The sequence below is a fragment of the Diachasmimorpha longicaudata genome, chromosome 14 (genome assembly GCF_034640455.1).
Source record: "Diachasmimorpha longicaudata isolate KC_UGA_2023 chromosome 14, iyDiaLong2, whole genome shotgun sequence".
Classification (NCBI taxonomy): domain Eukaryota; kingdom Metazoa; phylum Arthropoda; class Insecta; order Hymenoptera; family Braconidae; genus Diachasmimorpha; species Diachasmimorpha longicaudata.
The window spans coordinates 6184773-6198955 of NC_087238.1; the positions used below are offsets into that span (position 1 = coordinate 6184773).

General features: G+C 38.0%; 1 protein-coding gene across 2 annotated transcripts in view; it reads left to right on the top strand.

Annotated features, from left to right (window-relative positions):
• Positions 1-13671, top strand: part of LOC135169204 (metabotropic glutamate receptor 2-like) — a 60459-nt gene extending 46788 nt beyond the window's left edge. For both annotated transcript variants that reach the window (XM_064133962.1, XM_064133961.1), the window contains 12 exons: positions 3784-3928; positions 5951-6202; positions 7036-7210; positions 7323-7429; positions 7508-7657; positions 7815-7948; positions 8263-8421; positions 9690-9856; positions 10654-11030; positions 11245-11396; positions 11734-11941; positions 12057-13671. In XM_064133962.1, the coding sequence (XP_063990032.1) occupies positions 3784-3928; positions 5951-6202; positions 7036-7210; positions 7323-7429; positions 7508-7657; positions 7815-7948; positions 8263-8421; positions 9690-9856; positions 10654-11030; positions 11245-11396; positions 11734-11941; positions 12057-12280 (2250 nt within the window). In that variant the 3' untranslated portion in view covers positions 12281-13671. The remainder of the gene's footprint in view (positions 1-3783; positions 3929-5950; positions 6203-7035; positions 7211-7322; positions 7430-7507; positions 7658-7814; positions 7949-8262; positions 8422-9689; positions 9857-10653; positions 11031-11244; positions 11397-11733; positions 11942-12056) is intronic.
• Positions 13672-14183: the final 512 nt, after the last annotated feature.

The following is a 14183-nucleotide window of genomic DNA, read 5'->3' on the forward strand; positions in this document are numbered from 1 at the left end:
AAAAAAATAGCCTGGTGAGGGAGTAATAGGGTAATTTAAAATGGTGCGCAGCCGGGTGATAGAATTTTCATGCCTGATGGGACACCATAAATATTTATTTGTACGACCTCCTTCCAGGGGTAACGAGAGTCACTACTCTGTCGTCGTCAAATTCAAAAATATATAGCGCCTTCATACTTCCTCTTAACCGGTGAATAAAAAATACTCCGGGGGAAATAGTGAGTAGTTCCCGGGTAGTTGGAGGAACTCGGTTAGATTTCAATTTGCCAGGGGGTTGTTCAGTACAATGAAAGATGTAGGGTGATAAAGTGAGAGGGAAGAAAGGTGAATTATGCATTAAAAAATTTTAATTCTAAATTTTGAGAGCGAGTCAGCAGATAATAATTGTTAAAGACCACTGTCACTGTCACTGGGTAAAAAGTCAAATAGGTGAATCATTTGGCCTTGTGGAGCACAAATATTCCGTCATTTTCCCGTTATTTTACTGCTCGCACTTTGCGAATTTGATTTTTAATTTCACTGTTGAATATTCATGGAGATGGTCAGCGGGACTTTGACAGTGACATTTTTAATCGCAACACTTATTACATCTGGCATTCACCCAGAATAAAAAAAATCCATTCATCATCCGCAAAATGTAAATTTCACCCCATCGATCAAGTCCCTAATTGAATCCGGTAAACCACCGGCAATACCTCGGATTTTCGTGCAATACCAGAGGAAAATTTAATAAACAAAAATTCCCCTTCTCCGGCCCTTGAAGGTAATGAGATGGAGCTCACGACTTAATTAAAATTGGATAATGAAACAATGGCTCAAGGCGACAAGTACACACCACCTCAAAACGTTAATTCAATACCTCTGGCGATGGTACGGTCCCGCTAATGTGTAAGATCCGAAAATGCAAATTATCGTAATGTCCTTCGTCCTCCTCCAATTCCATCTGTCCCTGCACTCGACACTCATCCGATTCACGTGACACCAGTGGGAAAATGCCTCGGTATAACTCACCCATACCTTATACCTTTTCAACGACACCTCGGAAATGGTGTTGAGCACTTTCTACGTTCGTTCTACCTCACGTGGAGGGCTGTTCAATCGAATAGTTGTCCAGTAATTGTCACTCAATGGGGTCACACGATACCGACCGGTAGGTGATATCGAACTGGGGGAAATTGACGAGTTCGGTTTAATTGAAAATGTTTGATGGATTACTGTACTCCGTAATTAATCCCATTTCGGTAATTGATACTGAATTTTTTCTCTCGAACGTCATTAAACAGATCTCTTCTCGACGATTGTGGAGTGGGGAAATGAAGTGTTACCGATCGCGCTAGAATTTCAAGTAATATTTCCACCGATGACAATTGTTATTGTCATTGTTTCCATATGTGCAGAATTTTCCCGGAGCTTCCCGTAATTTTTACCAGCATTTCTCTAGTTGTTGGCAAGAATTATCAACTTTTAAATACATGTAATCGTTAAACAAAATGTTGTTACGTGTTGCCATTTGTTTTAAGACCCTTTGGAACTGGTGTATCTCAATTTCGAATCAGAAATTATAGAAATACCATAAAATCTTATTCGAGCGCCTTTCAATTGCCGACACAATGAAACGACTTTTATATTCCACCTCAGTTATTCTCAGTTTTTTTCTCCAGCGACAAAACAAGAGATGAGTCCCTCCCAGGAAACCATAATAATAACAATAACCAACAGACCTGGTGGCGCTAATGCAAAGCATAAATAACACTTCAGATTTTTTTTCTCCCCCCGCCCTCTCGCCCTTTTTTTTCCCCACGACTTCTTTCCGCTACTTTTTCCTTTCAGCCCAAGTGGTTGGTAATGAAAGCTCGGTAATGGTAAAAGGAATGGAGAAAAAAAATAGATAAAGAGAAGGAGAATTCGGGGAAGGGAGGAGCGAAAAAAATGTAATAAACGCAGAATAAATGTAATAAACAAAATAGAGAATTGAATGCGGTGTATTGCTGTTCTCACGGGAAAAACAAACAATAGAGAGAAATTCTATGAAACATTCATGAGAACCCGCACGGGGGGTATTTTCTCTTACAAAAAATTTGAGCTCATTTATTCGGCTTTTAAAATTTTTTTTTTGTTATTTGGATGGCATAACCACAAGATACATTAAATTATTCGAATTAGCATAACTGGAGGTACATTTTTACCCTCCCAAGATAAAGGGAAAATAAAAAATGGAACTATTCGGTCATTCGGTTTATTCATTCGACCGACGAACATTGAAGTTGAATGGAATTTTAAATTCACGAGAATTGTTTGTACTTTCTGAACAGATTGGATTTTTCAATCTACCTTGTCATTTATTTTCCAAAATTGTAGGTGTGGAGTGTATATTCAATGCAAACACTCGGTTAAACATTCAACGGAATTACCTTTGGGAATTTAATATTTATGTTTCGTTTCTGGTACTTTTTGTTCCCTATTTTCCTCCCCCCGTTCAGGTTTTCATTAATAGGTGAACTATCATGGAATTAAATTTTAATTGATCTTAATATGTGTGTCGCCATGTACAATAAATTATTTTGATGAAAATTTCATCTCAGAGTTAAAAAAAAACTTTTTCAACTCTTTCTCTGCAAAAGCACTGGTTGGTACCCTACACAGCGCACTTGTTTACACTTGAACAGCTAGTTGAAGAGATACTTTTACTTCTGCATTTTACGACCGCAGGTGTATTGGTTGAAGGGAGCGCAAAGTCAATTCGAGCCGCGAGGGAGCCGGAAAATTCGTTGGATCAAGACAAATAGCCCCTAGGGTTGCTTTCTGGAATATTTACCGAGAATATGATGGATAACAAATTATTTGAGTCTGAAGTTGAGACAATGTGTCCCCAGTGTACTTTAAAATGACTATTTTATGACCGAATACCCGTCAAGAGCTCACCATTGACACACACTAATTCGCATAGGTTTTGGATTTAAAGGGAGATAATGCGATAATGAGATGCGCATGTATGACCTTCATTCGAGCATAAATTCCGAGGGGAGTGATATGTCAGAGATGTTTTAATCATCCCCTCGGGGTTCGAGTAGTGGCGGAACAAGACGTACGAGAAATAAGTAGTGCAACAGTAGATTGATCAGACACCAGCGTATTCATTCCGCGAATGTCTCGGTAATCCACTATTTCAATTGAAAAAAATATATACACACATATAAACGTTTAGAAACATGTATATATATCATACAGTACATATTATGTATTACACATGCTAATAAAAAAATCCCCAACAATTAAATTGACTGAGCAATATTTTTTATAGTAATTAATTGGAAATTTTATTGATTGAGGGGGAAAAGCTCTCCTTCCAGTGCTAAATCATCTCTCAATTACTCTGGGACATCCGTTATGTCAATATCCATGTCAATCTTGACAGAGATAATTTTTTAGATGCATTTGTCATGTAGAATGAACTAGTGTGGTCATATCGTATTTCAGATATCACTCACGATCCCCTTTCCTGACCGGAAGCCGATTGCCATGTCCACAAGAAAAAATGTCTTCAGTAAATTTCATGGGGCGACAGGACAGTTAGGGATAATAAATCACAAGTCACACCCTCAGGGGCAGGACGAAGGTGTGCTCAATAAACCGACGCAGTTTTTTTTAATCCCCCTATTGATGTTCGGTTTCCGCGGCATTGTCAATACATATAATATATTATATATAAGTACTTGGGACAATAAAATACGTTTCTGCGAGCACATGTGGCGAAATAAAATATCGCGATTTTATTTGTTGAAGGCTTACGAGGAACTTGAGGAGCTTTTAGCAAAATATCAAATATGCATTGCCATCAAAGAGAAACTTGTGAAGGATTCCGGGGTTGCCGATGAAACAGCATACGACAGTATCGTGCAGAAGCTACTAACGAAGCCCAGGGCCAGAGGTAATATCTAAAACTCATTTCTCTTCATATCACTGTCATCATGATAACACAAACAATTTTCATGGTATCAAAAATAATTTTTAAAAATACACATTACGCGTGAAAAAAAATTATTTAAATTGTTTTATGCATGAAGTGAGATATGTGAGTGAATATACTATAGTATGTTGTCTTTGTTTTACAAATAAAATAATTTTCATTGTTTTTGATCGCGGAAACTCCACTCGAAACGTTTCCACCGCGACTTGACGTGATTTTCTCGTTTTAAGACGTGCAATACGTGGGGAAAATTGCAAGCGCACCTTTTGCCCTTTGTCAGGGATGTACGAGTCCTATCTCTGATGCTACTGTGTCTTAATCCAAACTGATCACTCCCCAGGTTCATGGGGAGTGTATAGGGGTGGCTTCCGGGACACGAAGTGGCAAAAAGTGGTGAGGAACGACTGTAGATCAAGGAGATTCGGGGGCTTATTGGGATGAAACAAGTGTTGAAGAGTCTTACGGTCTTCTTCAGGAATTTTCGAGAGAAATTTTTCGAAATCTAGGGAAGACACCGACGTTTTTATTCTAACTCGACAGAGGGATAAGTCAACGTGTCCAATAATAGTCCAATTGTTCGAAAATTTATTGGAATCGCTCTCGTCTGGATTTGAAAAGCAAAAAAATGAAGAATAGGTTTGGGCCGTGATAGAAATGTTTCAGGTTTCATTCTCAGTCGTTTCGTTTCGTGAAATATTTTTTTTTTCACGTTTCCGGGATATTCGCTCCGCTTTTTGCTGGAGGAGAGTGATGCGATGGGGGAAAAAACTGAGGGATGATCGGAGTGAGGAATAGTCCGGGGGAGGGTCATTACTCGTTGGTGGACTCTCATGGGGATGCTCATGGGGGTAGAAAGTCTGGGGACCTGGACTTCTTTCGTTTGGAGGACAGGATGATCGGGGAAAGGTGTTCGGGAGCTAATGAACGCCGTTACCAATCACATTTCGAAAATGTACGATAGCTGGGAAGTTATCTGTCATTGATTGGGGGTTAAATGGCACTCCGTCAGACCTTTTTACCCCTCACAGGGGGGGAAAAATTTTCAAGAGTACAGGAAGAAAAAAATTCAACAGAAATTATCGTACCGTTCAAGAAAATTCGTCAACTGCTCAGTGACAGGTGATTTTTTCGTGAATTTTGTTTAATTGTTACTAGTTAATGAAAAAAAAAATACCTTATTAACTTTCCACACGTAAAATGACAACTTAAGTTGGAACTCAATTATTTATTCAAATAAATGTCCCCAATTAAATTTCTCCGTTTTGCTTCTAAATTGTTTGTTCAAAATAAACCTTTGAAATATTAAACCATTTTTCATGCTTCCTAATTGTGCCAAGACTAATTACTCTTCGTCAATTATTTCTCCTCCCCCCCGCCTATTCTCACATCGACGTGAATAAATCTGGGAACTCCACTCACAATTATGCAGGTAGACTCATTGTGAGCATGATTAATTACGAGCCGTCACGAGCTCCGCTGCACAATAGTCAGTGAGAACTGAAAAAACTTGGATTTTTTCATTTCTTGTCGCTTGTGATATCGAAATTCAGGGGGCAGGGGGAGGGAGGGAGGGATTGAGAGTTTTTGCTGTTCTATTTCAAGTAAGAGGTCACTGGAGATACCGAGGTCCGCTTTGGGGGTGATTAAAGGGGTTGTTCGCGGTTTCACCAGGTCCGTGATGAATGATAGTGATTTCCCATGTCTGCAACGATTTCGAGGGGCACTTGCAGTGATTTCAATGCATCACCATGATCTATTTTTCGATTATCGATTTTTTTTGTGATTCTACATGAATTGACACGACTTCTCAAATTTTTTCCGATTTTTTAGCTCATCCTGAGAGCCGCTATATTTTTTCTAAATTATTTACGGAGCCGTAGAACGTGCGGAGCGATCGGCGCCATTTCTCGATAGTTTTTATCGATTTGTGGGAATTTGAATTCACGAATTCTCAAATGATTTATTTTCCATTCTCTCAAACAGGGTGCATTATATTCGGATCCGATCAGGAGGTAGCGGGCGTAATGAGAGCAGTTCGGCGGTGCAACGCAACTGGTGCATTTTCCTGGATTGGAAGTGATGGCTGGAGTGCAAGAGGATTAGTCAGCAATAATAATGAGCCCGAAGTCGAGGGCACATTGTCTGTTCAACCGCAGGCAAATCCTGTTGAGGGTTTCGAGGACTATTTTCTCGGTTTAACTGTGGAAAATAATCGGAGAAATCCCTGGTTCGTGGGTGAGTCTCATTGTAATTATCCTTGACAGAGAGCATACTTTCACGTTCAATAAAATGGAGATAACGACAATTTAGACGTACAATCTCATTTGCCTGAGGAATTTCGATGAAATTATATGAATAGGAATTTTAATTCCGGTGATAAGGAAATTTAATCGTCGATTGCGACACGAAGTTTATTTACCTTTACATTTCAAATGAAATAATTTCCTTTTCACGTGTGACTTAATGAGTAGAATTTGAGCGATATTTATGGGAATTTTGGACGAATGGAATTTTGTTTTTGCTTCGAAGAAATATTTGCAAAAAAATGATTCAATTCACTAAATCAATTTGAAGTGGAATTGTCCTCATAAATTGTGAATGACTCTATTGAATTGAAGTGATTATACAGTAGCAGTGCTTTGGCTTTCAGTTGAAATTGCTTCAGTATCTTTCGAGATCACTCACAAGATACGGAAAAGCATGAATATTCATGAAATGGCATTTCGTTCGCTGAACTCAAACACTAATCCAACAACTCGATGCTGAGACAAGGTGCACTCAGTGCAGTTAAGTTTCATGGAGTTTTAAGTTTGGAAATTGATTCTCTTTTTCGGAGGGATTATTCATTAGGAAACTTTACAGCCGACGGACATTTCGTAAATGTTAATTTCCAGTGACTTTGCTAATTCTCGAATATTCATTAACGAAAGTTTCCATTAAACAAGAAATTATTTATTACAAACAGCTCCAGACATTTTTTTCCCAGGACACGTTCAGAATTTTGCTGTAGAAAAAAATCACTGGAATTCCCTTCCGAGTACTCGATAAATTGATTATATATATTTTAGAGTTTTGGGAGGACCACTTTGAATGTCGCTATCCAAACTCCTCCGAGACACCTTACAATCAGAAGCACAAGAAGAATTGCACCAGTCAGGAACGTCTGACAAAGCAGAATACAGCCTTTGAGGATCAACTGCAGTTCGTTTCAGATGCTGTTATGGCATTTGCTTATGCATTCCGGTAATACCCTCCCTCAAGCACCGCCAATGTTCATTCTAATGCCCTTTATACTGCCCCAGGAGGCGAACTTCTGTATTATGACATAACTCAATTTGTAACTGATTCCCTGCAGAGATATGCACGCTGACCTGTGCCGCGGGGAGTTTGGCCTTTGCGATGCTATGAAACCTACAAAGGGCACAGAACTACTGAAGTACCTCAGGAAAGTCGAATTCAAGGGTAGGGAGTGGAACCGTTTAATGTTCTACTTTGTTCAGCTTTTACTCAGATCATTTTCTGGTACATTTTATGGCGCAGGTCTGACAGGTGACCAATTTCACTTCGATAAAAACGGAGACGGCCCTGCCAGGTACAATATCATTCATTTCAAGCAAGTTTCACCAGGAGTCTACAAGTGGATACGAGTTGGACAATATTTGGAGGGAGAGTTGAGTCTCAATATGTCAGGTAAAGTCGAAAAAGAAATTTATCGCAGGGTAAAATGTTCTCACATAAAAATTATCAAAAATTCGGAAAGAATTCCGGGAAATAAATTCTGTTATGGCTCGTCAGCTCATCAGGTGGGTCCCATCGCATGTCAGATGATCTGTAATGTCCGTTTCAGATATCCAATTTGGCCTGGGTAATCCTCAACCACCGGAGAGTGTTTGTTCGTTACCCTGCCGGGTCGGCCAAGCAAAAAAATACGTTGAAGGCGAAAGCTGCTGCTGGCACTGCCTGGATTGCACCCAGTATCAGGTTAATATTATCTAAATTACGTCCTTCCCCTGTTGGCTGACTATCAAGTCTCCCTAAAGGTCATATGCAATAACCCGAATATTCTCGCTGTCATATCGCATCGCAACTGAATTAATTCATCCGAATATGAGATTTCGAATTGCATTGAGGCCCCCAGAACTTTTAGATAAGTTCTTTATCTCATTAAGTGACATGAAGAGGTGCAGTGATTAAGCTCGGCATCCGGGATTGGATGTGAAGCTCGACAGGACGTCACGGTGGTCGTAGAAAGTTATTTTTTTAATTCGTGTGTTGTTCGGACGGCTTTGTTTCAGATCAGACATGCGGAAGATCAAACGAGATGTGTGCAATGCCCCCAGGGGACAGTTCCCGATGAAACACATTCCCATTGCAAGGATATTCCCGAGGAATTTCTCAAACCCGATAGCGGATGGGCTATCGGCGCCATGTCGTTCTCTGCCAGTGGAATACTTGTGAGTTTTCCACTTGTACCAGCATTAATGCCTCTTTATTATTATTTGTTTTCTACTGGGGACCTCCACAGTCCCTCTTTCAGTGCATTATTTATTATTATTGTTATCGGAAAAAACAATACGACCGCCGGGAATTTTTATATCACGATAAATCAATAGCGAAGGATTAACTGAGATTAGTGGACTCACATTCCAATTGATCCGTATCTCCCAAACTAAGGGAGATAGCAAATTTTTTATTATTATATTTTATGTAGGACTTGAGTCACTCTATAAAAAATGTTATGTTGAAAATTTGGATATCGTTCTTAGATTCTGAGATATTCATCAAAAACTAATCAGTCAAAAATGAGTTGAATTTAATTACCTCGGGGACACGGTTTAAAGTGTTTTTTAATTCAACGCTTATCAGTTCGTTGACACGATAATTCAATTAACCGGTTGTTTATCTTAATATCGATAGCTGTGGGGAGTGATCACGAATCTTGAGGGAAATACGTTGTGGAAAATAAATGTAACGGAGTAATAAATGTAATTGAGTTTAAGACCAAATTCTCGAATGAAACGCGAATCTCTAAAACAAAAGTATCGGTTGAAAAAAAAATCAAAGTCACGGACATCTTTGATACTCCAACGGTAGATGTGAGTGATGGGAAGGAATCGCCCATCAGTTCCTTTTACTACCCATAAAATACTTTACAGGAAAAAAATTCTCTGATGATTCACAAGCAGATCCCATCCTCCAAGAGTTAGATATCAAGAGCGACGATCGAAAAATCTGTTTGACAGATATTCTCATCAAAATCTTCATCGATAAATTGATACTACGATATTTCCAACCTTTCACGACGAGATGGAACCGTCAGTCGATACCTCGTTAATTTTTTCTGCCCTACAATGTAACCTTTGAATTTTTCTCCCTCAATTTGTAGATCAGAGGCTTCAATAGCTCTCGATAATGGTCTATGGGAAATGCATATTTCCTGAAATTGTTTTTGCATAAAGAGTCTCTTCATCTTTAACAGAATAATAAAGAAAAATAAATATCCGATTTTTATTTACCCCATTTATGGTTTCATTTTAATAATGTTTTAATAAAATGTAATTTGCAATTTATCTCAAGTAATCAGGTCGACTGGGGAAAATGTCTGGCTTTCAGACGAACCCCAGAGGTGCCTGAACATCTCAATTTGTGTTTGACTCTAGTAATGTCAAGGAAAATTAAATAAAAGAAGCAGAAGACATTAATGGAAAATTATCTCCCTCAGGTAACATTATTCGTCGTCGGCGTATTCTTCAAGAACAACGATACCCCCATAGTTCGTGCATCCGGTCGTGAATTATCTTACATTCTCCTGACCGGAATTCTCCTCTGTTACTTGGTCACATTCACCCTAGTACTAAAACCAACGGACATTGTATGCGGTATCCAGAGGTGAGTTCTAAACGAAAATCTCGATGGAAAATTTGTGAATTTCCAACTGCTCAAACTCTCCGAGCAGTTGTTACCATTTACAAAATAATTATATTTTGTTTCGAAATTTCCACACTTTACCCGGAACTTTATAAACCCATTTCGCCACATTTGGCTCTAATGCATTCAATGAGACTCCCCGGTAAATGTGATAGACCAAGTTCACCGGTTACTTCGGAAAGTACGTTTGCATCTGCATTCAACGGAAAGTGCCGGTGAGAATATGGTGAAAAACGTTAACAAACATGTCTGACGAGAATTTACATACGGTACACGAACAGACCAACTGGGAAATTTGCTTAATCTCGTAGGGGGAATATTCAGCTTCTAGTCTCCGCTCATTTTTTCAAATTATTTCCCAGTTACACACGAGCACAAACGCCTGTGATTTTAATAAATGCTCAGTTATCAATTAAATTATGGAAAGAATATTATAAATTTCATTTGAAACTACGCTAATCATCGACTATTCAACCAAAAAATTGCATATGTTCCCCTCAGTCAGAACAGAAAGAAAATTGAAAAACTGCTCTCGACTTTCAAACCAAAATATTCATATTACGATAAACTTTAATAAAGTCCCACAATCTTCATCAGCTCGTCTTCCATTTCATCAACCGACGCTTGTCAAGTTTCAATATCATCAAAATATAAAATACCAGAAGCTCCTCAGAGGCAGTCCAGCGTCTTAATAAACCCCACTACCCCTATTTTAACTGAACAAATTACCCCAGGGTTTGCCTTGTCTCCACTTTCAGGTTCGCTGCCGGCTTCTGTTTCACCGTAGTATATGCAGCTCTCCTCACTAAAACTAATAGAATAGCTCGTATATTCAAAGCCAGCAAGAAGAGCGCCAAGAGGCCATCCTTCATATCACCAAGATCTCAGCTCATCATCTGTACGATGCTCGTTGGTGTTCAGATTCTTATCAATGCTGTTTGGATGGTGATTGATCCAGCCAAAGCGAGACATCATTATCCCACACGGGAAGACAATCTTCTCGTCTGCAATAGCTACATCGATGCTAGCTACATGATAGCATTCACCTATCCGATTATATTGATCGTCGTCTGCACGGTGTATGCAGTATTGACGAGAAAAATACCTGAGGACTTCAATGAGAGCAAACATATCGGTATGAGGAGCATGACATTCCTTCCTAAATTATAAATTCTTCAACTCCACTCGGCAATTATTATTATTATATGTCTATGTTATCTGATAATTTTTTGGGGGGAATAGTTGGAGATTGGGTATCTCCATTGTTAGGTGTATTATAAATTTATATTTTGTAGGGAAGAGGAATAGAGGAGAGTCGGTACGAATTTACGCAATTTCTGTAATTCCAGGGTTCACAATGTACACAACATGTGTAATTTGGCTGGCATTTGTACCGCTTTACTTCGGCACTGGTAACCATGTTGCTCTGAGAATTACCTCAATGTCTGTAACAATCAGTCTCTCAGCATCGGTGACTATAGCATGCCTATTCAGTCCCAAGGTACAATTGAGGATCAAGATAATCGGTGCATTAAACTGGGCAGTTGAATGAGGTTGAATTCTCCTCGAAAGATGAAATAAACGTCACTCACAGATTGATAGAGGCTCAGTTCAATAATTTTCGGGGGGACATTTAATGAAAATAAATAACAGAAGATAATTGAAGACTTTCGTCGAAATTCCACGAAATTTGTTGAATTCAGCCGATAAACATTTATCAGAGGTGTTAATCTCAGCTTCGAAGGAGACGTTGCGCCTTATTTTCGGTCCGGGTAGCATTTTGTACTCGGGAGGAATATGTTGATCAAAATTTGTATGGTTCCGTTGTATTTTAACAGTTGTACATAATCCTCATTCATCCTGAGAGAAATATTCGACGTGGAATGGGGCCGTTCAGGGGCACTACACCGAAACCTACTAATTCAAGTGGTCGGAATAATACATCTATGATGGCCACTGTTACGCTCACTGCTGTTACTTGTGACCAGAACAAAGCGGTTAATAAACTTGTTGTTACCACGAATGATTGTTCTACGCAGAGCGAGCGTAAGTTGACTGTCTGAATAATTTGTATTTTTATTTATTTATTGTGTGCCAGAAAGAGGCTCGTGGGTGGGATGGAGATCTCCACCCATGATAATTTTCATTCTTGCGATTGTAGAATTCGAGATGGACGCAATCGAGAGAAAGAATTCCAGGCCTCCGCCAACATTAGTGAACCGATCGACGCAGACCCCCTTAAACATCAATGGAAAGGAAATAGACGTCGTTATGTCTCCAGTAATCAAAGGTCTGAATATCGACGAGGCCCTTGATTCGGTGAAATCGATAAACAATACCAAGATTGGTAATGGTCCACTCAATAAAAATGAATTATCAGTATAGCAGAACAATAAGAGAGTTCAGACGCTAGTTTTACAAGCTGATCTGAAGCCCATTTCCAAGCGACCGATAATTGTGTAAAGTATCTCCTTATTTTCATTATTTATTGCAATTTTCTATTATTGGAGTCATGATATATCGAAACTGGACCACAAACTCAAACGAAATAATCACAAAATATTTTTTCAAGTGAAAATCCATTGGAAAAATTATGTATGTTTATGTTCTAGGGAGAATTCTCCATTTAAAATGATCTTCCTTGACAAAAATCCCTTGATCTTGAATTGAAATTATTCCTCAGGCTTAATGAGAGGATAGGAACAATGAATTTGTAGATGAAGGGTGACTTTTTTTACTGGAGTTGTAGCAACTTCAATTATTTCACATGAAAATGTGAATAAAGCGAAATAAAAAATGAATCAATGGTTCATTCTGCACTGTGATGATAAAATTACGTAATATATTACTAGTCAAATGAAATTAAAGACTAAGGTAAATTTAAATAATGAATTGTAAATGAAGAATGGTTATTTGATTGAACACAACATCTGAAATTCACTCTCTTCATCACTGTGAGCTTTTGAATTTATGGAAAATTAATGTTAAAATACTAATAAATATGTAAATGAACTAGTAGATAATTGAGGAGAGATTTATGCGTTGAAGAATTTATATTGAATCACTGAGATCAGAAATAATGCCAAATTTTATTAGGAACAAAATCGTATTATCTTGTTGTACATAACGATGGACTCGTATTTAATCTGTAAATAGCAGTTATAGATAGGGAAATCAATTGTAAATATTTCAATGATAAATAGATGATGTTATTCTATCGATAACTTATTAACACGTCGTATTATGTGTATATAAAATTTATCTATCAAGAGTAATATTAATTGAGAGCGTGTGAAAATGAGTGTAAATGTAATATACAAATTTATGTCCAGTTATCAACGAATCATTGAATTATAAATTTAAATTCAATGTACAATTAAAAAAAATCTACAGACTATTGGAATTGAATTGAGTGTATGTAGAAAATTTTATTTAGATTTATCAATGCGTCCGATGTATCCTTATCCGAATTATCACAACATCGTCCAACGCAGATTTTGTAATTATGGAGGGAGCAATGTGTCTTGTAATGTCTCGTGTATGAAATTTAAATAATTATATTTCTGGTTGAATTTTGCTCAATTGTGGTGGTCAGACTCAATAATTTGATGGTTGATTTTTTTTCTGTAACTCTGGTTTTAGGGAGAGTAAATAGTTTCAATTGAGTAGACAAACGATGAGAAGAGACGAGCCGAACATTTTCAAAAATCTGAGGAAATAATTTTCAGGGGATATTTTTGCTGGAGATGCCATTCGCGGAAAAATTCATAGCTAAACGAAAAATCCTGAGCCCCGATCTCGATTAGCCATGAATTTGATACGTTTTGCAAAATATGATGAATTTTTTAATCGTCTCGGGAACTAATTACATCCAAAAAGGTGGTCATGCATTTTTTTAGCTTATGAAATCCGTTACAAAGAGGTGGGATATTTCTGAAACAATTTGAATAATGACTTACCAACTCGCCTCTTCTTCTTCGCTAGAGATTTTTATTTGCATACGAGGGAAAATTCATAGTTAAACGAGACCTCCTGAGCCCCTTGTTCTCGATTAACCATGAATGTGATGAAAACCTCGCACAACAGGAAAAAAAAATGATTTTGTTTTCCGCGATGAAGTATTATCGCAATCTAGTCATTACAAGAATTAAAATTGCCCGAGTTTGTCGGTAAAATTAGTCAGTAAGAATGTGAAAAATTGTAGTTTTAATTGAATTAACGAGATTAATGTAAACACGTTGATATCAGCTATGTGAGCTTTGAAATGTGAAATAGGTTTAATTAAATA